This window comes from Rattus norvegicus, chromosome 13 (assembly GCF_036323735.1).
Source record: "Rattus norvegicus strain BN/NHsdMcwi chromosome 13, GRCr8, whole genome shotgun sequence".
NCBI classification, from domain to species: domain Eukaryota; kingdom Metazoa; phylum Chordata; class Mammalia; order Rodentia; family Muridae; genus Rattus; species Rattus norvegicus.
This window is the reverse complement of record NC_086031.1, coordinates 45,358,356-45,385,096: the sequence shown is the minus strand read 5'-3', so window position 1 is coordinate 45,385,096 and position 26,741 is coordinate 45,358,356. Positions and strand designations below refer to the sequence as shown.

At 42.6% G+C, this 26,741-nt stretch overlaps 1 protein-coding gene across 9 annotated transcripts in view; it reads left to right on the top strand.

Moving 5' to 3' along the window:
- Srgap2 (SLIT-ROBO Rho GTPase activating protein 2) overlaps positions 1-26,741 on the top strand; it is a 221,139-nt gene that overhangs the window by 134,234 nt on the left and 60,164 nt on the right. For 8 of the 9 annotated variants that reach the window (NM_001401376.1, XM_039090884.2, XM_006249783.5 and 5 more), the window contains 3 exons: positions 17,211-17,273; positions 23,801-24,016; positions 24,790-24,918. In NM_001401376.1, the coding sequence (NP_001388305.1) occupies positions 17,211-17,273; positions 23,801-24,016; positions 24,790-24,918 (408 nt within the window). Of the gene's footprint in view, positions 1-15,481; positions 15,555-17,210; positions 17,274-23,800; positions 24,017-24,789; positions 24,919-26,741 lie in introns of those variants that run through there. The other variant, XM_039090887.1, reaches the window with a different exon arrangement.

Below are 26,741 nucleotides of genomic sequence, written 5' to 3'. Positions count from 1 at the left end.
TAGAGCTTTGTGTAGAATTCCTTCATTAGGTAAAATGTAAGACACCAAATGATCCCTGAGATTTGATTCTCGATTTTCAGTCACTTAGGTGATTCAGAAGATACCCTTAATTTGAGTTAGATTCATCCTCCCCTTTATAGATTGGGGATTTGAAAAAGTCCCTGGGGAAATAAGAGGAACCACATTTAAATCCTGAGGTTTGTTTCTCTCTCGTTTTCCCAGAATGTCCTGAGAAGGGAAGAACTTGAGAACCTTATGTGTGACAAGCTTTCGTTGTGTCCAATGTTAAACTCTTCTGTGTAAAGCACATTGCACAATGCTTATTGGGAATCTAGAATTGCACTAGGCCTGCTGAAGGCTACAACGTATTCTCTGAGCTCAGTGTTTACACCGCCATTTTAGGTAACTCCGTCTGAATTTTATGCTTCGGTAGAGCAACCATGACTAGAAGCATCCACCATTCTAGAAAACAGCTGAGGGGCATGAAGTTGAGTGGAATTTTGAGTAAACTTGAAGGGCTAGACATGTAAAAATTGAAACTGAGGGCTGGGGATTTAGCTCAGTGGTAGAGCGCTTACCTAGGAAGCGCAAGGCCCTGGGTTCGGTCCCCGGCTCCGGAAAAAAAAAAAAAGAACCAAAAAAAAAAAAAAAAAAATTGAAACTGAGACAAAGGAAGAGCCCAGCCCAGTGGTGCAATCCTACTCTGGCGGCCAAGGATTGCTTCTGTTACATAATGAGTTCAAGGTCATCCCGCACATATTCATGAGTGCTTGTCTCAAAGTACACATTAAAGCAAAATAAAACAAACAAACGAAAAAGACAGGCTTGGGAGTGTAGCTCAGTGGTAGAGAACTTGTTAGCATTCGTGAAGACCTGAATTCAGTTCCCAGTGCAAGGGATCTGGGGAGACCAAGGGTACTGATTATGATTCCACACGCTTTAGATCAGCACAGGAAGGAACTTAGAAGTAAGGGTAGGGCCTAAGTGACTTCAGCGATTTCACAGGGACTGAAAACTAGCTTCAAGCTGTCCGCATCTCTGACTGGCTTAAGATGATCCAAGATTGGTTGTGACTAGAATCTGATTTAAAGCCTCCCTCAATACTGATGTATTTTTCATTGTTTATTATAACATAGTTTGACTTCCAATTATAAATAGGCACATGTAGAAATAAAATATCTATGACCAAAAACTTAGAGGTATTTGCCTCATAGAAGACCCAAATAAGGATGTTATCAAACATATTTTTACACTGTTTCATAGTCTAAAAAATTAAATGATAACAAAATTATAAATGATAACTTTAAATGAAATATCAATGTACAAAACTTTCTAAGAACACTATCAAGGAAAAGAATAGATGGCCCCATAGAATAAGAGAAAGTATTTTCAAATCGTGTATTTTATAGTTTGTATTTATAGTGTAAAGAACTCTTATCTCAGCAATGAGAGGCAATCTAATTTCATAGATGAGTAAAAATTAGAAGAAACTTTTCTCCAAAGAATATCAGCAAATGGCCAGTAAGAAATATAAGGTCTCTGCATTGTCAGCTATTAGTGAACTGCAGGTCAAAACCACAATGAGGTAACGTGGCCATAATGAGAAAGAAAGAGAGATAAAGTGAAGTGTTAGTGAGGAGCTGGACATGATGCATGGGCTTCTACGTTTAGTATTTAGGGTTACAGGCAGAAGAACTACCTAGAGAGACCCTGCATTAAAGAAAAGTTAGATAATTCTATAAAAACTGAAGCCGGGAGTTAACCTAATTTAGCACTTTTGCTCCTTCCAGAAAACCTTTGCACACAGTAGCATTATATATAAAATCAAGAAGTGGAAATAATCTATGTTCATAAAGCAGTTAAACAAATGTTAACAAAATTTGTTGTTAATTTGTAATATTTAGCTGTTGAAAAAAAAAGGCATGACGAGGGGCAGGGAAGTGTAGCTCACTGATGTAGTATGCTTATTAACATGTGCATGGCCCTGGGTTCAACACCCAGTCATTGTTTGTTATGCTCACATGTCAGAAAGGAGGTTCTGATACATTCTTCTAGGATGAGTAAACTCTGAAAATACTGTATTGAATAAAAGAAGCCAGATACAGAAGACCTCATACCATGAGTCCATTTATAGGAAATGTTTAGAATATTCTAGTTTATTCTAGAAAGTAGATTAGTGGTTGCTAGGAGCTGAGGGGAAGGTGGAAAAGTGATTACTAACAGTCATCAGGTCTCTTAGCATGATAACAGTATTCTGAAATTAGTGGTGATGGTTTACAAATTCTTTGTGACATTAAAATGTATTGAATTTTAAATATCTTAAATTAGAGTGTATATTATGTCAATTACATATCAATAAGAAAAAAACAAAACAAAATGTTATGATGAAAAATGTAGTAACTAGAAGAAAAGCTTAATGCCTGGATTAAACAAAGCTGAAGATGGGTCATACAGCAGTACCCTGAAGATCGGGGTGATAAAAGGATGGACACGAAGAGAAAAGCATCAGACATGAACAGGCCTAAGGTGATTATCTGAAGTTCCAACAGGAAACAAAGAACGAAGAGAAGCATCTGTTGAAGAAAAATGGCTATAAATGCCACAACTAATGAAGTTACTACAGAGTAAAAACACATTGTGAATTCCAGGTAGGATGAATACAGAGAAAGTTGCATGTTGGTGAATTAGCGTAACATTGATGACAGCCGTGACAGAAGTGTCTTACAGCTGCACTCAAGCAACAGCCAAGTTAACTCTGGGTTCTCAGTAAGAGCAATGAAAGATAGGAGACAGTGGAAAGAAGTTTCCTTAGGAAATGAAGGCCAACTATTGAGATTTTCACAAAAGAAATATGAAAAACTATCACCAGCAGACCCACACTTATGTTAATAAGTGTTAATAAAAACTTATGTTCCTGCTAAGTAGCCAAGGCTAGCTTTGGACTTCCCTCCTGCCTTAGCCTCTGAGAATTGCTGGGATTACAAGCATGTGCCACCATCCTTGACTCTGATATTCAACTGGAATGGAAATGATCCTATTGAAGGTTGGATATGCAGGAAAGAATGAGGAACATTCTGGAAACGTGAAGCTTCGAACCATGACCAAAATTAAGACATGTGACAGTACCATCACCCTCTAAAAGCGTGGTGCTACCCTCTGTGGTCAAGTCCTCCTCTACTGACAACTAGAATTCAGTCTCTATGCCCGAGTGAGTAACACATTAGCAGATGAGTTCATTCCTTCTTTTTTATATGGTTTACAGAGTTTTCCTTCCCTTAGATTGGTAGTGACACTATTCCTTTAGTGGTTACCATAAATTACTACTTGTATTCTCCTATTAATATTTTGCTTTGCTTTTTGATACAAGGTCTCACCATGCAGCCAAGGCAGGCCTAACTTTCCATCCTGCCTGAGATTCCTGAGTGCTAGGACTGTTATGGTGTATACTACCACACCCAGCCTATATCATCTCTTTTCTTTCTTTCTTTATAAATCCTGGCTGCAGTTTCCCCTCTCAGTCCCCCCCCCCCCACCTCCCAAGTCTTCTTCCATATCTCCATATCTCTTCAGAAAAGTACAGGCCCCTGGAAATAGCAACCAGCCATGGCATATCAAGTCGCAATAAGACATGGCACCTCCTTTATTATTAAGGCTAGAAGAGGCAACCCGGTAGGAGGAAAGGGTCTCACAGGCAGGCAACAGGGTCAGAGAAAGCTCTTGCCCCCACTGTTAGGTGTTGTACAAGAACGCCAAGCTACACAGCTGTAACATATATGATATGCAACTGGCCTAGGTCACTCCCATCCAGGCTCCTGGTTTGGCAGTCCAGTCTCTGTGAGCCACTATGGGTCCAGGTTGGTTGATTCTGTGGATTTTCTTGCTACATCATGTATTTTTTTTTTTTAAAAAAAGTGTTTTTTAGTTTTCTTTTCTTGGAGGGTGGAGGGATATGCGTGTGTGTGTGTGTGTGTGTGTGTGTGTGTGTGTGTGTGTGTGTGTGTGTACGTGTGTGTGTACGTGTACACGCGCATGCATATGTGCATGGGTGATAAGCCTGATGTGAATGTGGAGTTCAAGGGATAACTTGCATGAATTAGTTCTCTCCTTCTACTTCTTAAATCTTAGGAATCAAATGCAGGTTTTCAGGCTTGATGGCAAATGCCTTTATCCACTAAGCCATCTTGCCAGCCTATGGGGTTTATTCTTGACTTGCCAAAGTTTACTATGGTTTAACCCTCTACTGCTTATCTAACAATATCTTTTCCCCATTCTGACCCAGATTCTGTTGTTGATTTACTGCCCACTAATTTTGTATATATTTAAAACCCCACAAAAGATTACTAATTTTGGGCTGGAGAGATGGCTCAGCCATTAAAGGCTAGGCTCACAACCAAAAAGTAAGATTACTAATTTTGCCTTTTAATAGTAAATATTTAAACACACACACACACACACACACACACACACACACACACACACACACACACTATCAAAGCCCAAACTCTGGCCTTTTCCTTCTCACAGTTAAGTGATTTTCATGGGGTGAGGTGCTAGTGAGGGGCAAGTGCTATCCAGAAGGATCCGGATTTTTAAAAAGTGTTCATGGACCATGACTGAAGGGAATAGCTGTCCCTGTAATTAGTGTGCACAAAGACAAGAAGAAATAAACCAGCACAGTAGCTGGAGAGATCTACTCAGTATTCTAAAGTTGGCATTATGGTCCTCTTAGAGCCAACCCTGCTACCTGAAGTGTCAAGAAAATATTATATTCATGATTAAACCCCTGGAGCCTCTTCCTTTCTCTATACTGGGATTCTAAGGCAAGCCAAGACTTCTAACACCACACTGATTCCTGATGAACTGGCTTTGCTGCTAAGTTCCTCTTTCTTGTTTGATCAGCAGTTTTCTCATTTAGGCATTTCCTGTAGGGTGCTGCTGACTATTTCATTTCCTACCAGGGTGTTTTCCTCCTCTCAGTGTTCACATGCCAACTTTCAGATGAGCTCTGTTACCTCTTGTCCCAACCCAGCCATCTGAGAACCACAAGGTACTTTCCAGCTCCTGGGATCCGACATTGTAGGAGGACATATGCTTGCAGGCACTTACTATGCTGGCTCTTTTCTTTCTAAGCCATTGCTTGCTTTTCTTCCTGAGTTGATGTTATGTCCTGAGATCTGTATCCTCTTTGCCAGGTGTCTTTTGTTCCTTGTATGTCCCAGTCTGCTTGAGGGTACCAAAGTCACCAAGACACTGTTTCTATGCCTCTATGTCCAGCCTTGGAAATAGGTAGACATTCACCTTCAGGATAATGTCACTAAATGTTTTTGGAACCAGAAATCAGAACCTGAAAACATACATTCTCACTAAAGTCACTGTCCTGAGCAATAGCCACGATGGAGATTTGCCAAGACAGCGATTACAATGTCGACTTAAAAGAGAAGGCTTAGATCTGATTTTTCTTTCCAGGATATTGTTGTGAGCTTATTTTCTTATTACAGGATGTATCTTTCTAAGAGGCTGGAACACACATCAAGAAATATTCAGACTGTGCTACTAAAGGTCTTGAGAGAACAGGTGGACTTCAGTGTCTCCCTCCCTCCTACTCCTGTCGACCTGTCCCCATCCAGTGGAACTCGGTCTTTTTTTGGATTATCTGTTTCACTTAGAAAAGGTAGTGGGTTCAGCTTCTAGGGGGAAAGGCTGTTTTTCCCCATGTGGTATAATCTTGGCTGAGTTTGTCACGTCGTTTTTATTGTACTGAAGTATGTTCTTTCTACTTCTGGTGTCTTCTGAATTTTATCGTGTTAAATTGGCCAGCAGCCTTTTCTGCATTGCTGTCATGATCATGTGACTCCTAGCCTGAAATCTACTTATGTGTTATACCATACTTCATGATTTGAATGCTGAACTAGCCCCCTGGAATAAAAGCAATGTTTGTTGATGATCTTAATCCATTCTTAAATTCCATTAGCAACAATTTTTGTGTCTGTATTCATGGGGAAGTTGTTTCTGTGCAGCTTTCTCACCTGGTTCTGGTATCTGGGTAGTGGTGGCTTTATAGAATGTTTGATGCAATGTCTCTCCCTTCTGTGTATGGAACGGTTTGGAGAGCATTGGTGTTTGCTCTTCTTGAAATGTTTGGTAATTGGACTGTGAGTCCTTTTGATCCTGACATGTTCAGTGTTGGGAGATTTCTTGCTACTTTATTCGCCTTATTGGTGTGGGTTTGTTTAACTTGTTTGAATCTCCTTTTTTTGATGTTGGTGGATGAACCCGTATAGGAATTTACCCATTCTTCTGAATTTTCAGGAGTATAACTTTCCATCGTAATCACTAACGCTTGCTCTGTGGGTGTCACTGGAATCTGCAGTAGCCCCCCCTCCTCTCAGTTTTATTAGAGTCTTCCTCCTCATCAGCTAATGCTTCGTCAGCCTTTTCCATCTTTTTAAAAGGCTCCACTAGGATTGATTTTTATATTGTTCTTTTAGTGTTTATTTTATTAATTTCTACTTTTATCTCCATTGTTTCTTACTGTCCACTGCTTTGGGGTTTGGCATGTTCTTGGTTTTTTCTAAGGTCCCAAAGCACATTGTTAGGTTTGGGGTTGTTTTTTTAGTTGTTGTTGTTTTATATATTTTTCATGTAAGTATTCATAGCTATAAACTTTCTTCTTAGAACTAGCAAATTTTCTGATATGTTGTGTTTTTTATTTTCATTTGATTTTAAGAAAATTTAGATTTCTGATTTCTCATCCTAGGATGTGTTTTTTCATATATATTTTTTAAATAATTTCTAAAATTTTTCATACTATTGTTTTCTTGTTTAATTCTATTCTGATAGGATAAGATACAATTAGTTATCCTAGTTCTTTTGTATCTTGTAAGTCTTGCTTTGTGGCTAGAATACGGTATATTAGAGAGCGGCACATGGGGTACTGAGAACGTAGATTCTATAGCTTCTGGATGGAATATTCTGTCTTGATCTGCTTAGTCCATTTGAACCATGGTGCTATTTGGTCCCGAGGCGTCTTTGCAGATTTACTTACTTAAAAATGACAATGGACTATCAAGATCACTCTGCATTATTATTAATTTGGGACCTATCTGACCTTTTGTGTCCATCAGCGTTTATGATTGGGAGCTCGAATGTTTTGCATATATCTTTACAGTTGTATCTTAATGATTCTCCCCTTTATTAGTGTAATGGCTTTCCTCATCTCTTGTAATTTTGATTTGATCTCTTCTTTACTGGATATCGGAATAGATATGCCAGCTTGTTTTCCAGCTGCCATTTCTTGATAGCTTCTCTTCCGCCCTTTATCTCTTTACCAGTGAAGTGTATGCCTTAAAGACTGCAGAGATTTGGATCCCATTTTAATGTACTCATCCAGTCTGTACCAATGTATTGGTAAGCTTAAGCTTATTATTGAGAGATAGTTATTCATTCTTATAATTTAAGCAGCAGTTTTAAAATTAGGCATTCTAACACAATCCAGTCTAAAAATATGCTAACTTGGTATCTGATGAAGGGTGATGGTGGGAAAATAGGAAAAGTCTTTATTTTTCATTCATGAACTCTGATGCTTCTCTAAGAATAGTAAACTTGGTACAAGAAAAGCATTGCAGTTGCTAACATAACAAACACTCTTGGATCCATGCCAGGTGTAAGCTACTCAAGAGAAATTGCCCCTTCATTAGTTTTCAGTGATTTTATATTTTAGTGTCTTTGGGTTGTTATTTTGTTTGGTTCGTTTGGGTTTTGTTATTGTTGTGTTTTGTTTTTAACTTTTTATTTAACTTTGTGAGTTTCACATCATGCGTCCCAGTCCCTCTCATCTCCCCATACCCTCATATCTGCCCTTTGCCCTGGCCATACCCCCAAAATAAAAAGCACACAAACAAAAGACAAGCAAAGCATAGAAAGCATCTCACTGTGGAAGCTGTAGTGTGTCACAGTGTGTCCTACAGTGTACCCCTCTGACCACACATCTTCACTTGCAAATGTTCATTGCAATGAGTTATTGGTCTGGTTCAAGATCTATGACTTCTATGATACCATTAAATTCCTTATCAGGACTCATCCTGGTTATCCTGTTGTTGCCCTGTATCATGGAGATCCTGCAGCTTTGGGTCAGCAGGCCTGGACCTTTCACACATCCCAAGCATTTACAGATGATATAAATTTTGAATCTCAGAGCCCTGGCTCTTTGCCTGGGTGGTAGCTGAGCGGGTCAGCATGCAGGCTCTCCCTTAACTGTACCACCAGGGTAAGCGCTCCAGCACTGTCCCAGCTAGACCATCTAAAACCTCCATCAGCAGAAGAGAAGGCGGGGTCAGCTCTCCTGCTCCCATGACCTTGAGGATGTCTCACCAGCACCCATGCCTCTGGAGCCAATTCTGCTGTGCCCAGTCAAGGAGTGGGGCCTACTCGCCCTTGTGTGCAGCTTTCAAGAGGGTAGGGGGTAGGACAGCATTCCTGCTCTCACACCCTTGGGGCTGGCTCACCCATGCCTTTGCCTTCAGGGACAGCTCCACTGTGTTGTCTAGGTGAGGTGCAGGGCCCACTTTCCCTGTGTTCTACAGCCAGTGAAAGGGCAGGGCTAGCTCTCTGGTTCTCATGCCTGCAGGGCCAGCTCTCCAACTACTGCACGTGGCAGCAAGGGAGGGGTATCACATCTGCACCCACACTACCTCATGGCAGATGAGTGGTGGGGCCACTTCTCCTATGCTCTTGCCTTCAGGTCTGCTCAACTGTGCCTCCTCCACCAGGGCCAACTCTTCTACTGTGTTGCCCAGGCAAGGTGCAGGACCAGCTCTCCTGAGTGCTGCAGCCAGCTAGCAATAGGGCCAGCTCACCTGCTCTCTCTGTGACACCAGGGCCAGCTCTCCAAACTGCTACAGGTGGCAGAGGAGAAGCTTTGGGGTATTTTAATACTATGTTTTTTAAAGATAATTCAACAGGAATCTGAAACAAGTAGTGAGATTTATAGTGTGGTGTCAGGTTTCTGACATTTTTTTTTCTGTAATATGACTTTTCCCCTTGTAGGAAAATTCAGCTATACTCATTAACTTCTAAATGAAATGGTTATTGGTGAAATTAGCTTACAAACTCAAAAGATTCCAAACATTTTTTAGCCAGTATATAAGCTTTTGAGATTCCCTTACTCTAAAGCAGTGTCATTGTGACTGAAACAGCCATCTGTAATTAGAAAGGCAAATGCAAAGTAGAAGGATTTACGTGTAATAGCTGGATTTTTTTTTCCCCCCCAGAGCTGGGGACTGAACCCAGGGCGTTGTGCTTGATAGGCAAGCGCTCTACCACTGAGCTAAATCCCCAACCCACTGGATTTTTTTTTTAAAACTCAGATTTCTGTTTCTGGCAAGCTGGCCTGAGATAAGTAAAGAGAAATTCTTACACTAAGATCATCCCATTTCTGTCAATGTCTTTGGGGTGGATAAAGACTTACATTCTGATAGACTCAGGCATTAGGTCAATGTCTATCTTTCTCAGCAGACTGTGAACTTTTAAACTTGCTGTTTTATATTCAAGCCACAAGTATATGACATATAATAGATGTTCTATTAATATTTGCTGATGGATTTTTTTTGTTCATTCCCTAAAATCAGCTGTCTTTCTGCCTTACAGAAATCAGTGATTGAGCCTAAACCTCCTTTGAACTGTAATCAGCTATCTCAAGAGGGGAAGTTATTTACTTCCTGTCTTGTCTTGGTTGGTGGGCTCTAATCCTATCACTGCTACTTTAAATTTAGTGAGTTATGACCGGTATTTAGAAAGTAGAACAGAATAGGAAATATAAAAAGGTGCTACACGTAAGATTTTCATTGTAAACATACTGGATTATAATTTCAAAACATCCTTGCCTACTACCCAGATTCAGAATATCAAAGCGCTCCCAGCATCTCTCACATGGCAGCTCCAAGCCAGCCTTTCTTTAAGATATTTGTGCTTTGGTGAAACTACTGCCATTGTCACTTGTCTTGCTGGAGATTCACCACCCCGAGGCCTGAGCTTCTGGGAAGCCTGCTACCATCAAACTGTACTCCAGCATTGTATCTGTATATTGTATGACCTTGATCTCCTGCATTATAAGTTCCAATAGAGCTCAACCTTGCTAGTCACTGTCGGTTTCCTCATCAGCTGGTGAATGGGGACTAGCAAGGTCCTTCCTATATACACACTGACAAGGAATTGTGGTTGAAGGAAAATTCAGAAGTCATTTCTCAGCTCTGACCTGCTATGTCACCATTCTCTGCACCCTTGTAACAATAGCCCCCACCGAACCACTGTTTGTTTTGTTTTTGCTTTTTGAACTAAGTTGGATGGGAGAGGCCAGCCAGGCTCAGTTACCACCATCACCTAACATTGGCCTGATACCTAATAGCCCACTTCCATAAGCCCTGTCTTAACCATTCAAAGCATTCTGGGCAAAGTGCCAGCTCAGGAACTCGGCCTCTTTGAAATCGAGTGCCCCTGAAACCTCCACCCTGGATCGGGTGGCTTGTCCCCTGCTGCAGAGCTTAATAGAACATTTATATCGCTCTCCTCTGAGATCTGGAAATGTGCATTCGGTTTTAAATTAGACTTTTTGGAACAGTTGGCCTCTGATACATCTTCTTTGGGGGTAAAGAGATGATGCTAGAACTGATGGAGATCTGTGCACTTGAAAGTTTCATTCTTTTTTTGAAAGCTGCTGACACAGTCTCATTGTCACAGAATTAAATGACCCTGCTGTTTCTACCTGCTCACAGCTTCAGCCTTGGGACCCTGAAATTAGCTCCTACCACATGGCAGAAACATTGGTTCATAAACATACACATCTACGAACAAGGACTCTGTGCCTAATAAAGTGCTGCAGTGTAGATAGGCAAAATGTACTGTCTGAGTAAGGAGAGGTAAAGGATGGGTGCTGCTCCCGGTATGGACTAGGTTTAGAACCTTGCATAAGTGGTGGGTCATTTGTTCATTTGTTCGTTCATTTGTTTTGTTTCTGTCTAACAGAAAGCCCCGTTGACTTCAGGAAATGTATTAATATAAGAAATTACAAAGATGGGGCAAGGAGTGCGCAGACAGCTCAGTGGTTCAGAGCACGGGTGCGCTTCCACGGGGCCCAAGCTCAGTTAGGTCCCAGTCATCTGTCAGCTTGTAACTGTGACAGCAAATGCAGAGGATCTGATGCCTCTGGCCTCCTCGGACGACTGCCTTCATTTCCACATCCCCACATGCAGATGCACACACCTACACATGATTAAAAATAATAAAATAAACTTTTAAAAGGGAGCAAGAGACAGTCCTACATCCAGACAGAGCAGACCACACATCTGCTGCCTCACGCTTGGGCGGGGTGGCGGACAGTGTGGAGAAGAGGCTGTATGTTCCAGTTCTGTCCCGCCCTTATCTGTTAGAAAGGGAAGACTTCTTGCTGGTTTTGTAAGCACACAGCTGGAAGGAGCTGTTGCAATCTTATTTGACTACTCCTGCTTTTGTCACAGGCAGAGTGGGGCTCCCATTCTAGCCAAAAAGGTTGTGATAAGTTTCAATATAAATAGATCTGGGCCCACCATCGCACTTCCTAGTCCATTGTTAATTGTGCTGCATTTCTATTCTAAATTTAGCTACCTTTCTTTTTTTCTTTTCTTTCTTCTTCTTCTTCTTCTTCTTTTTTTTTTTTTTGACAAAGATAACTATGCAAACATTTAAAAGAAAAACTTTACCCAAAGTTAACCACCCCCAACTTCTGTTGGGTTTCCTGCAATGTTTAGATGACTCATTCTCTTCCAAGAAATCTTAAAGAAAAGAGATCCAGGCCATGTGTTGGTGCACAAAGACCACACTGTAAATTCCTTTTCCTCCCTGCCTAGAAACCCCTTTGCTTCTGTACAGAGAAGGGAAAGCTCTGCAGCCCTCATTGTCTTCTACTTGGCTTCATCCATTTTGTTGTTCCTAGGAATAAATGTGCTCCTTGTCTTTGGGTGGGGCTCCCTGGTAGCTTCCCCGCTCCTTTAGCCCCTCGGTGGAGATCTGCGGGAAGTACTTCCTGGGGCCTTACTTTTCCCTGAAGGCCCACTGTTAAGGCTTCTGGGTTGGAGAACAGGTGGCCTTTTATCATCTGTGAAAGGAGAGACACTGGTCAGTTCCTGCCTCTCTTCTGGGCCAGAATGGCTCATTAGAAGCTTTAGTTGTATATTCTAACTGAGCTAACTAGAGCTAGCTACTCGTGTGTTCCCAGCCCAGCCAGAGGGAATGGTAAATCTGATTGCTTCAGCAGCGAGTTCAAATAAACAGGGATAATAGTTCATTGGTCCTCCCGACTAATCAGAACACAAAAGGAAACATCTGCCGTCTTAATTGCTGTTTTATTGGTTAGTCTTTCCCTCCTCTTTCCCTCCCTTCCTCTTTCCACTCCTGGACTCCTACTAGTTTGTTTAAGACCAGTCTAAGCGATGTAGCGCAGGATCAGGTACATCTCATTTAACCTTTGCCATTTAAACTTAGGATGAGGTGAGGAAGGCAGAAAGGCTGTCAAGAGGAGCTTCTGGAGCTGGGAGGGCGGGCAGCTGATAGTGACACTCATGGTCACCTCTGACCTGTTGACTCTGAGGCAGAGGGTGAGTCATTTTCTCCTCTCTTTACCTTCTTGCCCCTCTGTGGAGCTCAGCCTTCCTCTCCATGAGAGGAAATTCCATGGGAAGTTATAGACTAACAGTTGAAAGCTCCTGTCTTCCCAGGTGACTGAACCACAGGAACTAGGAGTGGGAAATCTAAAACAGGCATGATATCCCTGAAGCTTTCATTTTGCTGCCATCAGGGTCCTCACAGAAAACTTGTGCCTTGTCTTTTACTCTGCTCTGAAGCCAGTCTGCTTGACTCTAAGATGGACACACAGTTAGAAAAAAGTTTGAGACACAAAGAGACAATTCCAAATGAAGTGTCTTCAATAAGGCAGAACTGTTTATCAAGAGTAAACAAGAGAAATTTCATTCTTGATTAAGGCCAGAAGGCCAGAAAGTGTTCTTGGTTTTTATTCTAAAGCAGGTAGTGACTGTCTTTTCCCGTGGGATGGGATTCTACTCCAGTCCTTCGTGACTGGCTAGTCTTTATAAGAATCTGCACAAAGGAAATAAGAATGGGGCCAAGAATGCAGCAGGGCCTTTGTATGAATAAAAGCTTTACTGAGTGGGGGATTAAAGCATTTACACAAAGGTTTTATGAGGTGGAGAAGAAACAAAAGATTTGAATTCTTCCTTAGAAACAAAATGTGTTTGACAGAAAAGACTGATATTTAATGTTTTTCTTATAATGAGGAGACGGGCAAAACATGGTGTAGAACCATAGAATGGTAGAGGTTGTCATAGTAAGCTTCAGCTGTCAACTTGACAGACCTAAGAGTCAACTGGGAAGAGGGAGCTCAGAGATTGTCCTTGGCATGTCTGTGAGGTATTTTTAAATTGCTAATTGATGTAGGTGGTTAGCCCACTGTGGGCAGTACCATTCCTAGGCAGGTAGGCCTGGACTGTGTAAGAAATGTGGCTGAAAGTGAGTCTGGAAGCTAACCAGTAAGCATCCTTTCTCAGTGGTCTCTCTTCAGTCCCTGACTTGAGCTGTTGCCCTGGCTTTCCTCAGTGGCGGACATAGACTGGGCTATGTAACCAAACAAACCCTACTTTCCCCCAAGTTGCTTTTGACCAGTGTTTTGTTGTAGCATTAGAGAAACCAAGCAAAGACAGGAAGAAAAGGTCTTTTTGTTGTTGTTGTTAGTATTTTAGGCTAGCATATAAAGTGATGAGTCCTGTCCCAGCACCTTCATACATGTGTGTCATTATATTTTGTTCCCTCCCTCAGAGTTCTGTGTTCCTCCCTCGAGCGGTTTCCTTTTCTTCCCCTGGTTAACACCAACTTCTGCTTTCTTAGGACGTGGACCTCATTACTCTATTTCCCAGCTCTCTTAAAATCTCTTCCTCCCCTTCATCATGCCTTGTCCAGTTTCACAACCTACACATACAGTTTTCAATCTGGATTCTCTATGAGAGAACAAACATGGTATTTGCTTTTCTGAGTCCGACTTATTTCACATCACGTAGTTTTCAGTTACAGCTGTTTTCTTATTTTCTTTCAAAAGTCATGATTTCATTTTTTTTACTACATAAATTTTTCTTGTGTATATGCACATTTCACTTCTCTATTCATTTGTTGATGGACATCTAGAATGGTTCCATTTCCTGGCTATTGTGAATAGTGCAACAATAATCATGTATGTACATGTATCCCTGGTGTGTGTCCCAGAGTCCTGTGTTGTGCTCCCAAGATCCGTGTAGCTGAGTCACATCACTGCATTGTAGCTCTTAGGACTCAGCTTTGTCGTTGGTTTTCTTATGACACCATTCTGACTGAGCTGTGATAGAATCGAAAAGCAATTTAATTTGCATTTTTCTGATAGCTAAGGATCTTGAACATTTTTCAAATATTTCCTGGATGTTCTGTGTGTGTGTGTGTGTGTGTGTGTGTGTGTGTGTGTGTGTGAGAGAGAGAGAGAGAGAGAGAGAGAGAGAGAGAGAGAGAGGAGGAAGAGGAGGAGGAGGAGGAGGAGGAAGAGGAGGAGGAGGAGCCAAGGATATGTTTGATAGAGTGAGACATGGTGAGGTGGAGGGGGTGCCCTCTGTGGGCCCATGCTGAGGCATCCCTTCCCCCTGAGGTACCAGCCATAGGATGGATACAGTGTGGAGTAGGGTTTATTTAGGGTATGGGGAGGGGAATTGAGGAGGGAGTAGAGACAGAGGAAGGTGGGGGGGGTAGGAAAAAGAGGAGGAGGAACAAAAGGAGGAGAGAGACACAGAGAGAGGAATAACGGGGGGAGGGGCTGGCCAGGAACAGGTGGCGAGAGGAAGAAGAGGCAGAGAGCAGCAGTGAGGGGATAAGAAGGCGAGGAGGGCAAGCAGCCTCTTTATAGTGAGTCAGGAGGAGCATCGCCTGGAAGGATGCTAACACTGACCACTGCATTTCTTTCTGTAGGAACTATCTATTCAGCTCAATAGCCCATTTATTGACTAGACGATTTGTCATTGGGGTCTTTAATTTTTGAAGGTATTTGTAGATTCTAGATAACCAGATGGTTACTTGGAAAAGACCTTTCTCCCATTCTATGACTCTCTTTATTCTGGTGGTTTTCTTTGTTACACAAAACGTCTTTTTAATTTGATGTTACCCACTTTCTCAGTTTTTAAGTGTATTTTCTGTGCTATTAGAGTCATTTTCAGAAAGTCCTTGCCATTGCATATATCTTGGGATATCTTCCCTGGGTTTTCTCTAGACTTTTCAAAGTTCCAGGCCTTACAATATGACGGAGAGATTTTCATTTTACAGGAAAGAAATTAAGCCTGGAGAAACAGACCAGAGCAGCCAAATTACAGCAAATGCTGGTGTTTGACTATGAAATGTCCTTCATGGCCCATGAACACTTGACTCCAGATGAAGGCACTATTTGAGAAGGTTGGGGAACCTTTAGGAGTTGGAAACTTCCTGGAAGAAGGGAGTCATGGGTAACAGGCCTTGAAGTTTTATAGTTCGTCTGGACAGCCTGCTCATTCTCTGCTTTGTGATCTGCCCACTTCCTCATTCCTGCCACCCTCCCTTCCCCAACCGGAGGGAAGGAAACCTTCTTGAACTATAACCTCTGTAACCTCACCTTCCCCAATTGCTTGAAAGGTCTTCTATCATCGCAACAATGAAAATGACAAAGACAGAGCAGGGCTGGAAAAGTTGAGACTGGCAGCGACTGTTGTAGTTGCTCATTTGTGGTCCTTCCACCCCATTTTTAAAATTACCAAATACAAAACACATAAGTATTCATGATAGAAGTCACACTATATTATATCCCATAATGAATACCCTAATGGAAAAAAAATTAGCCAAAGAACTCAATAGTAAAGTGGCAAAACTATTTTTAAAATGCTCAGGTTCGGGCTGGCAAGATAACTGAGTGGATAAAGGCGCCCAGAAACTATGTGTGGGAGAGAGCTGACTCAGGCAAGTTTTCTCTGCCCTCAGTGTGCCCTGTGGGGGGCCCACATGTTCTCTCCTCCCCTCAGCCCCCTTGAAAATGCAGTGTGAAAGCCGTATGAATGAAAGGACTCTTCTTGCTTTGGAAATGAGCTGTGACGAGTGTTATTTAGAGGCTGGAGATGCAGCTTGGTGGTAGAGTGCTTGCCTGGTACCCACAAGATCCCAAGTCCAATTCCCAGTATGGGAAAGTAGAAAGAAATGCGCTCAGCTGTTATACGTATCTGAATTTTGAGCATTGAAAACAATAACCAATTGTTTTTATTCTCTGCATTTTTGTATTAGTATCTGATATAAAGATACGTTTCTTTCCTGCTTCCTCATTCTTCTATTTCTTTTATTCTTCATGGTTGGATCTAGCGAGGGTAGGCAGTAATGACAGATCAGAGAGCACTGCTGTTCAGAATTAGTCTGTTGGAAACTCCTTAATGTATATTACCAGAATCAGGTAGCATTAGCTGATGTTGCAAGACATTATTAGTGAAGAACCACGACCTTGGGAAGTTGGGGAAGAAATGAAGCAAGTGAGAATTAGGTGGCCTGTAGGTCTTAACATCCAAGCCAGAAAAAACAAATGCACTAATTTTAGGTGCTTTTTCCTTCTAAGGAGAAGGACTGTGCAGACCAATCCTGTGGATCCTAGCTTGCCAAGTTCGATGTGCTGTCAGTTTAGAAGTACAGTACCTTCTTGCTTGGAGTTTTCTGTTGAGTTTAGGGTCTTTGAAGTCCTTGAATATTTGTATTCTGTTCCTTGTCCAATCCTGTTGAACACCTTATTTTCCTTAGTAATCCAATGGAGTGCGTGCCTCTAAATATCTGAGGAAGTGCGGTCTACCTGACCTCAGTTGCTAGGTAGGATGTGGCTCTCAAGCCTGCTTTTGAGACCAATTGAAAAATCAAGGGCTGTAACCCATTTTCCCTCTACACGATTGTCTCTACTGGGCTATAGAAAGGGCCCATTTCATTTCATTAAAACTCTGAGTAATCTGACATAATTGGTTATCTGATTTGCTAGGTTAAATACTGGGCTGTAATCGAAGCTGTGTCCTTTGTAGAGCCTGTGCTGCTCTTGTCTTTGCTGCCACCTCCCATCTCCTTCTGATTTTCAATTAACCTTCCTTCTTCTTTCTTTACAGAGTAAAGAAGTTGGCCAGCAACTCCAGGATGACTTGATGAAGGTCCTGAACGAGCTTTATTCGGTAAATCGAGCTTTATTGGTAAATTGGATGGATGGGCTGCCCAGCTCTTCTGTCCTAGAGAGAAGCAGCATTTGGCAGTTTGCAGCCCTACTCACGTCAGCAACAGAACTCAGCTGAGGCCGACGACAGTGCCTCTTCCCCATTGGGGGTGACCCCACCCATTTTTTCCACATTCATTTTTTTTTAAAACCAAATGAGCCAAAAAATATTTTTCCAGTTGTGCAATTTTATTCTGGCTTCATCTGGGGCACCATCGAAAGAAGCCAGCCAAGGTCTCAGTTACCAGCACAGCTGTCACCATTACTGGCAAGCTAGGGACCCCAAACTTGATGACAAGGAATGTAGCCTACATCACACTTCTGCTTATTGGAAAGGGTTTATAGTCTTAAATTATGCATCAGAACTTAGGTTAATTGTAGTTTGAGATTAGAGCAGATGCTGTGAGGGAAGCACAGATTCCTAAAGTCTGCAATGTGAAGCACCATTTCAGGTGAGGAGAGTGTAGCACACAGCAGAGGGGTAAGCGGCGGCTCAGACAACAGAAGGCAGTCGGTTTGAACTCTTCCGACTGTGGCTTGTAGACGGAAATGAGCAGTGAGCCTCAGAAGTGCTGCTGGCTGTTTTCTCTCAGCCATGTTTTGTTAATTATATTGAAAACACACACACACACACACACACACACACACACACACACACACACACACACACACCCCAAGGAAGTTCCTGCTGCAGTAGCAGGAAGGCTTCCGTTATACAGCTTGTAGCTTTTCCAGACCCTGTCCAGAGTTTGCTTGTGCCCGCACTGTGCCGTTTTCCAGAGTGCCCCAACCTATTTAAATGAAAATGATTTTCTGTAGTTACTTCCTCGATCCCTCCCTCCCTCCCTTTTTTTCTCCCTCCCCTTCTTCCCTCCTGCCCTTCCTCTTATCTCTCACAGGATGGGAGGGCAGTGGTGATATGCTCCGCAAGCCTTTGAGATCAGAATTCCAATTCTTGATCCAAAAGTTTAGGTGTGGCCAGTATGTCATGGCAACTGTTGGTAAATAGACTTGAGTGGTCATCTAATTTGTCTCCAGTGATGCTGCAATTGTTTTGGAATCTCTGAAGCCAAGTAATAGGTGGTACTCTTTGTCCCCTAAGTTTTTAATTCTCTCAAATGAAGTTAAGGCTTTTTAAAAATAGAAGCATGGTATTGTGAACCATTTCCTGAACCTTATCTCTTCATTGCTTAACTTCTCTTATTTTTAGAACATTTTCTACGTACCAAGAAGAGCTGAGGCTTGCCTCTGTAGAATTCTCTAGTACAACAGATGACACATGTTATTCTTCGTTTTCCCAATAACTAAGCATCTTGAGCCTTTGCTCTTTGCTATTGTTTCTCAGAAGTCAAGCAGCAAACCTCAAACCAACTAAGACCCAGCATATGCTTTTGCAGTGAGGCAGCAGAGGAAGAGCAGTGTCTGAAGAGTTTTGATTTAAAAAGCAAATGGTAGTGTGTAAGCTGTGGTGGGATGAGGAAGAAAACCATGGAGCTTGCTGCTCTTTCTGATGACATTCTCCCCATTATTTTTGAGTGTGCATAAGGGACCATTCTTAGACGTTTGTTCTCTCCTGCCACCTTGTGGGATCTGGGGATCAAACTAGGGTCATTAGATCTTGTGTACTCAGCCATCCCCTAGCCCTGAGACCTCTATGCTTAGTCTTCAGACCAATATTGGCAATTGCTTCTGTGGCCACCATGGGCCCATAGTTAATACAGAGCATAAAGCCTTCCCACTAGCATCCACATGCAGAATTAGTGAGTGTGCTGCTCCCCGCTTTGAGGTCAATTAGTATACTTAAGATTTGTCAGTCCCAAATAAGGCCTAGCGATTTACATATAAATGGAAAAAGAAAAACAGAAGAAGACACCAGGAACTCCCAGAGAGTGCAAAGCAGACTCTGGTATACTGAGCCTTACACAGGGTAATATCCCCCATTCCTACAAAGTAGAATGTGTAGCAATGTTTGCAGATGTTTTTAGTTGTCGTGACTGGAAGATTTCGTGGTCTAGTGGCATCTAAAACATAGGGGCCAAATATGCTGCTAACAACCTACAGTGTACAGACAATTTACCACAGTAGTTATCAAGCTCCAAATGTCAGCAGTACCAAGATTGAGAAGCATGTGTCTGCTGACCCCAGACTGCTAAATTATTCACCTGAGAGTGCACTGCCCTGACCACTAGCTGCATGCACTTGGAAGGACACTGCCCACTGCAAATGTCAGCGTGATGATGAGAGTTGGTGTGAAGTTTGTTGGGTTTTCCACCCAGCAGTTCTCCAGAAGCAGCAGCAAGTGCCATGCTCTGGTATCCGAATGTCATGTGGCTGACAATGATCAAGGAATTCATATTTCCAAAATATGAGGCTATAGTTAAGGACCAAATGAGTTTGAAGAGTCTATATAGATCATTAGAAAAGCTGCAGACTAGAATTAAGAGTCATTGCTTATGTAGGGTGAGATTAACTTAGGACTGGCCTGAGATGTGGGTGACTATCCATCCTTTTTGCTGGTTAGTCTAGTGCTCATGAAGAGAGAGCCACATTTAATTCAATACTTGAGAAGCAGAAGCAGGTGGATCTGTTGAGTTCCAGGCCAGCCAGGGTGACACAGTGAAACCTCTTAACCAGTTTCCAAGGACATATTTTTAGTGCTGAATTGGTAGTATTGAGGAAAGAGGATGTTGGTCACTCTACATGAGATCTGGTTTCCTCAAGCAGGAACTTGAGACTATGACCCTGCACTGGCTTTGGAAAGCGATTTGCCATGTGCATACTCTTTGGGCCCTAGGAAGAGATGGGGAGAGTGTCCTCCAAAGAGCATTCCTAGTTGCTCTATTTAAGAAAACAGGAAGGGACCTCTGCTTTCACTGATCCTGTCAGCAATAGAAATCATGTGTGACTTGTGGGTCATTGAAAGAAGAGTTGAAGGTATTAAGAAACCCACTGGATTTTTCAGTGCTCCTCCTACAGTTGCCCCTAACACCCACGAATACTTATTTTGGGGGAACCAATTACTCTAGGGTTGATCATCTAAGTATTTGATGAGCCAAGGGGCAGAGCCCAGGTAGTTCTGAATAAAGATGCCTTTGACAAGAAATCCAGATCCCCGCCATAGGTAGCCAGCTGCTCCTCTTCACCTTCCTCCTCTGCCTGAAGGGGCTTTGATTTCCCTGACTTAGCATCTTGTGCCAGGGGGAGTTTCCCACAGCTGTTCTTGCAGAGAGCAATCCCAGTGATTCTTCCTCGAATGTATGCCCGTCCATTATCCCCTCTCCATCACAACGAGCTGGCTAGCCTGTGAGCCATGGTAAAGTGGCTTTCATTTTCCTTCTGATGTTGTAGGAATGCCTTTGAAGTCAGAGTGCAGTGCTTCCCAAAGACCTCTATATTGTCTGCCTCAACTCTACAGAGTGACTGTGTCTGGAAAACACAGGAAGCCCCCACAGGAATGAGTATATATGGAGGCAGGGAAGCCACATGGATTGACTATGAAGAACCAAAGAAACACTAACCAGAGGGGGGGGGGGATGAGATAGTGAGACCCTCTGGGGCTATCTTTACTCCAGAGGTTGTATGCTTCTGTATTACCCCTGGATATGTCTCCTTGACTTGGTGCAGCAGCTGGTTTCAGGGCTGCTTCAAATTGAAATTTGGCACCTGTTCCCGTGAAACAGTGTCTGCTAATAGTCCCCTGATACTGTTGGTCTATTTGGCCGGCCATTAGGCACTAGCCATAGAAAGACAAATGAGAGATAGTCCTAAGCTCAAGGCATTTGGTCTTAATATAGGGGGTAAGGGCAGAAAAATGAGGTAGCAAGTGAAAGTAAGGTGGCAACATTTTACAAGTCTGTAGTAGGGAGGGGATGGCTCATGCTCTTTGAAGAAGTTCAAGAATGGAATCTTAATTGCCAGTTGCCAGGAAGTCTTAGGTCTTTCACCCTATGTTCTCCCCAACTCCCTTCATTGAGGTCTTACTTCATATTGCTGGATCTTTCCCATTCTCCTTCATCTCTCTTGGGCTCTTACTGATAAACTGTTTTCAGTCTTTTCTTCTCTCTATACTGTTTCCTCTGAGTTGCCTATTTGGGTCTTGCAAATTTTAGCAAACATTGGGAACTTCCTCAAATGGAAGTCTGGAAATCTTCCTATGTAAATATGTATAGATGGTTTTTGAGGCAGGGTTTCTCTATGTAGCCCTGGCTGTCTTAGACTCTCTCTATAGACCAGGCTGGCTTCAAACTCAGAGGTCCACCTGCCTCTGTTTCTGAGTGCTGGGATTAAAGGAGTCCACCACCACACCTGGCTGTCTGCTCTTATTTTAAAGTGTGGCACGTATGACATTTCCTAACTATGGAAGAGAATGCAAAGAAAAAAGTCATGTCATCTCTGAGAATTTAATTTCTTTTTATGAGAGGCTTCTTTATGTTCTTTAAGGGAAGGAACAATAGAAGTTGCTGGTTTGTTACATTGAGTGCTTTGCTCTCCCATGCTCATTGCCAGGTTTCGTCTTCACCCTTTACTTCATAAAATAAAAACTCACTGTTTCATAATGCTTTACATTAATGCTTGAATTCCTTAGTCTCATTCAGGTTAAAAACGAGAAAAAGACCCCTTGTCTGTTCTTCAGCCAACTGGGCAGGTGCCTTTCTAACTTCTTAAACCTGGAAAAGCAGTGATCTGGCCAGGTTTCCGCAAAGCTTTGTTAATACCATTGGTTGTTGGTACACAGAGTATATGAAGGTAAAACTTCCAGGAAATGATGTCAGATTCAGGGTGAAGTGAATATTTAAATTTCTCTCAGTCTAAAATGCGACACAATTGAAGCTATACTGTACCTCTGTATTCTCTATTCCGTCCTCCAACTGCAGGTGAACCTCAGCGTACCCACAGGGCACCAGGTTTTCCCTGTCTACCTACTAGCAACTTCTAAGCTCCAGACATTGCCAGTTGCTCTGGAGTCTAAATCAGCTCCTAATTGAGATGCTGCTCTCAGTTGAGCAGTTTCATTTCTAAATGAGATCAGCATCTTTCTTCAGGATTTCCTTGCCTGTCCTCTATCTTTCCTCCCAGAAGGTTCAGCTTCAGTCCTATGCAGAGGAGAGTCCACTGTCCAGCAGTGGAGAAGATGTAGACTTTGGAGTTAGATTTAAGTTGAATTCTGCCTCTGGCATCTACTAGTTATAAGACTCTCAGTGCCATAAGTAATGCCGTTGAGACCTACTTCCTTTATCTTTAGAAGTGGGAATGCTCATAGGGTTGTGAAAATTGAGTCTGCATAGGCAAAAACTCCTGACACACAGTGTGCACTGAATGCTAGAGATTATTAGTAATATTGAATCAATGCCTTCTCTGTTGTCAGCCACTCACAAGGACTCCCTACTTCTAGGCTTTCTGCCCTTGCTTTTCAAAGAGACCTCATGGCATCAAAATTTCAGCACTAGTGAATTTCCAACTGCTTGATTTGTTATCAAGTATTTTAATCCCACATAGAATCTGAAAGCTGCCTGTGGAAACAGAAACTTCCTGCACAGTAGGGTTGACCCCTGTTTAGCTGGAAGTAATATATTTCGGAAGATTGGGAATGAGCAGAGATTCTGTCTTCCTGGCCTTCTTGCTAAGAAAAAGTGTTCAATTCCTAGACAATAGCTCTTTAGGGAAATTGTGTTCCTTACCCCCCAACTCCCCTCCAGTTTTTATAGAGTCTCTATAACTTTTACAAACTCTCTGTATATAATCCTGGCTATCCTGGGATCACTTTGTAGATCAGACTGGCCTTGAACTCACTGAGATCTTCTTGTATTACTTCCAGACTGCAGGAATTAAAGGCCCGCACCACCACACCTGACCCTATGTCGGTCTTTTATGTTACGTCCTGCTTGTGGCCAATTCAGTAACTTGATATGAGTTGTCCTCTTTCCCATCCTCTTCCCCGAGTTGTGCAGGTCTACAGCCTTCATAGGACATTGTCTAGGGTGAATGAAATTAACGTGTGCATGTGCGTGTGTGTGTGTGTGTGTGTGTGTGTGTGTGTGTGTGTATGTATTATTATTATTATAATAATATAATATATTAAGTACTCAGTACATGATAGGTGCTATGATGTTTCTGTGAGAAACGTCAGGTATCTAATAGAGGTAAAGCAGAGCCTTGGGATCTGAGAGAGGTGTTCTTAGTTCTTGTCTACTTAGTACCATGAGGTGACCAAGCAGTAGAAATCACTGGGCCAATATAAGAGTCACGTTTACAGATAATAATGACTAAAAAGGTTTTTAAAAGTATTGAAATTAATATGGAATCATTACAATAAGCTGCCCTACTCTTAGGTGTAGACCTTAATATATATGTGCTAAACCAGACATTACTGGATTTCCCCCTGGAAAGATGTGCATATTATTTCATGAAGGAGGGGCCCTGCTGAGTTTTGTTAGTCTGTAACGTGAAGTTGGATCCATTGGCTTGACCTCTGGGGGAAATGTCTTGCAGGTCATGAAGACATATCACATGTACAATGCTGACAGCATCAGTGCTCAGAGCAAACTAAAGGAAGCAGAGAAGCAGGAAGAGAAGCAAATTGGCAAATCAGTAAAGCAAGAGGACCGGCAGACCCCTCGCTCCCCTGACTCCACGGCCAACGTCCGCATTGAGGAGAAACATGTCCGGAGGAGTTCAGTGAAGAAGATCGAGAAGATGAAGGAGAAGGTACGTGTGCTCTGGCAACTGTAGAGGAAGGGATGCTTGGAAGGCAAGATTGATAATAATGGGTGCCACAGAGAGCTGAACCAAGCACTTCCTCTCACGCCTAACGACCAAAGGGTCCTTCTATGTCTTGCCAGGAACCTAGCTTCTGGAAAAACCTAAGCATGTGAATCTCAGATTTGAACTTCAAATTTATTGACAAGAATCAGTAGTCACTTTTCTCATCCCATTTTCCAAATCAAGTGAGATGCCCTATTGCTTTGAGAAATAGTAGAGACTGTAGTAGACCTTGTGTTTTGACTTTCAATAGCAGTGTTTATGGTAGAAGTTAGAGGCACCTCTTCAAGGCCAGCAGCAGGGTGGAGAATAGTGTGTGAAACAGGATTGTTATAGAGTGCACATCTGGACCTTTCCTCTCATTCATCAGAGTTGGGATTCACTTGAGAGTAGGGATACACAGGAAATAGCAGCAAAGGGAGCTCTTGATGTGCTGGCCTTCATCTCTCACAGAACAGCCTTCTCTTTAAAACAAAATCATAACAGTAACTGGGATGGGTCATCAAGAAGGCTCATCAGGTAAGCTTGCCACTTAGCCTGGCAACCTGAATCCAAACCCAGGAGCCCACATGGTAGAAGGAAGAAATGACTCCTAGAAGTTGCCTTCCAACATTCACAGAGACACAAAGACGTGTGCATATGAACATACGCACTGATTCACATGAAATGAGCATTTTTTTAATCAAAAAGACTAAAGTGAACTTGTATTTTCTTTTCAGCGACAAGCCAAGTACACAGAGAACAAGCTGAAGGCCATTAAAGCCCGGAATGAGTATTTATTGGCTTTGGAGGCAACCAACGCATCTGTCTTCAAGTACTACATCCATGACCTGTCTGATATTATTGATGTAAGTATTTAAAGCTGGGCTGGGAGGCTGGGGCTACCTCTTGTCTAATTTCAGAAACCTCATGTTGCATGCTCCTCATTTCTGTGTTCAGGCATCTTGGTCATTTTGAGAGCAATTTGAAGATAATAGCCACGGTCCACTGTGTAAAGGGGTGCTCTATGCTCCGTACATCTGCTCCTTACAGCAGTCCAGGAGTACCAAGCAATGCTGTCTATTGCTGTTGACTAACTTCAGAAAGTTAATGATTTACCCTGTTAGTAAAAGGCTGAGACAAAATTTATATCCAATTCTGATTCCTAAACCCATGTTCATGACTTCTGTGTTCTCTGTTTGTCAAGGCATAGTCTCTTCTATTAAAGCTTGTAGAAAGAAGCAATGACAAGAAGAGTTCGAATGCCTTCCTCGTGTTTATACATCACTTCATGTTTCTTGGGATCTTCTCATTCATTGTCACATCACCCCTGTAGATGCACAATGCTGTCTTAATGTGTGACCCCGAGAATTAAGAGACATACTTGCCTAAAGTTTGGGTTTACAGTGTGCCACAAACTAGGATCTTGACTAGAAGGTATCCAGTGCCACTGATATCTGCCCTTTTCTTTGGAGATGTGGCACAAAAATGAGAGGGGGGCGGGGTTAGTATGCATGTGTGCTTTGTAGGCAGCAGGCACAGCCATCGGTCTTTAACCTTATGGGTCAGTCTTTGCTTTGATCTCTTACTGCTTCTCCTCGATCCCTATGTTCTAACATGTCTCTCACATACAGACTGCAGTCTGACCCAATTCCCGGGCCAGCTCTGTATGAAGCTACACAAGCACACCCTCTCTCATGCTTTTTCCAGTCACCAAAGTGGGTCCGGAGCCAGCTGATTGAGCATTATTAGCAGCCCAGTCTCTAGGGCATAAGCAGTATCCTTTCGGAGACTTGTGGTTTACCTCAGGTTCTTGGCACAGCCGCTGAGCTGTGAGACTCTAGCCAGACTGCACATGACTTTTTATCGTGGTTCCTTCACAAGCACACCTGCTATGCTTTACATCATGTGGGGATCTGGGCTCCAAGTCACTATTAAGTTACTAGTGAGCACTTCCTGGGCTTGCTCCTGAACTCTTCTGGAACTCTGTTTTATTTCCTGCCCCTCCGCTCCTAGTAACATAAGGACCTGAACTGTTTAAATCTGGCCCACATCAGGGCTGCTGGGGGAACTTCTCTAAAATACAGACTGGTACCCTTTCAGCCAGCAAGTTGTGATGAGTAGGTCGGGCCTCCTAAGGCCTTCGATGTCATCGTCTCTGCTGGAAAGCCGAGCCCTGGTCTCTGTTCAGGCTCCTCTTTGTTCTCTGTGCTTGTTGATGCCAATCTGAACACTGTCCTTCAGTGAGGTCAAAGCCCTAAACCAGTCCCTTCATTCTTCTCCACTGTTAGTAGAGGCCCATTCTCAACACGGGGAAGACAGTCGCTTTTTATGCTCCCTTTCTGCTGCTTATCTCACATTCGTTAAATGAATAAGATTTAAAAAAATTAGACCAGACAGGGTGTTACACTCTGTTACTGGTCTGTCCTCTTCTTTTTGCCTCTAGAGAATATTTGTACCAATTCCAATAAATTGCTTACTTGAGGAGAAAAGAGGCTTTTGCTGTCTGAGTTCCAGTCTTGGTAATCCATAGGCCTTTCATCAGGCATGGGTAGCTGTTTTAAAACATCACATAAAAAGCAGGACATTTTGTGCTCTTGCCTTGCTGAGAGCCTAAGCTTCCCAGGATGAGGTTTGAAGAGCCACTGGGAAAGGAGGTAGCCTCTGTAGTACCTACTTAACAGGACACGGG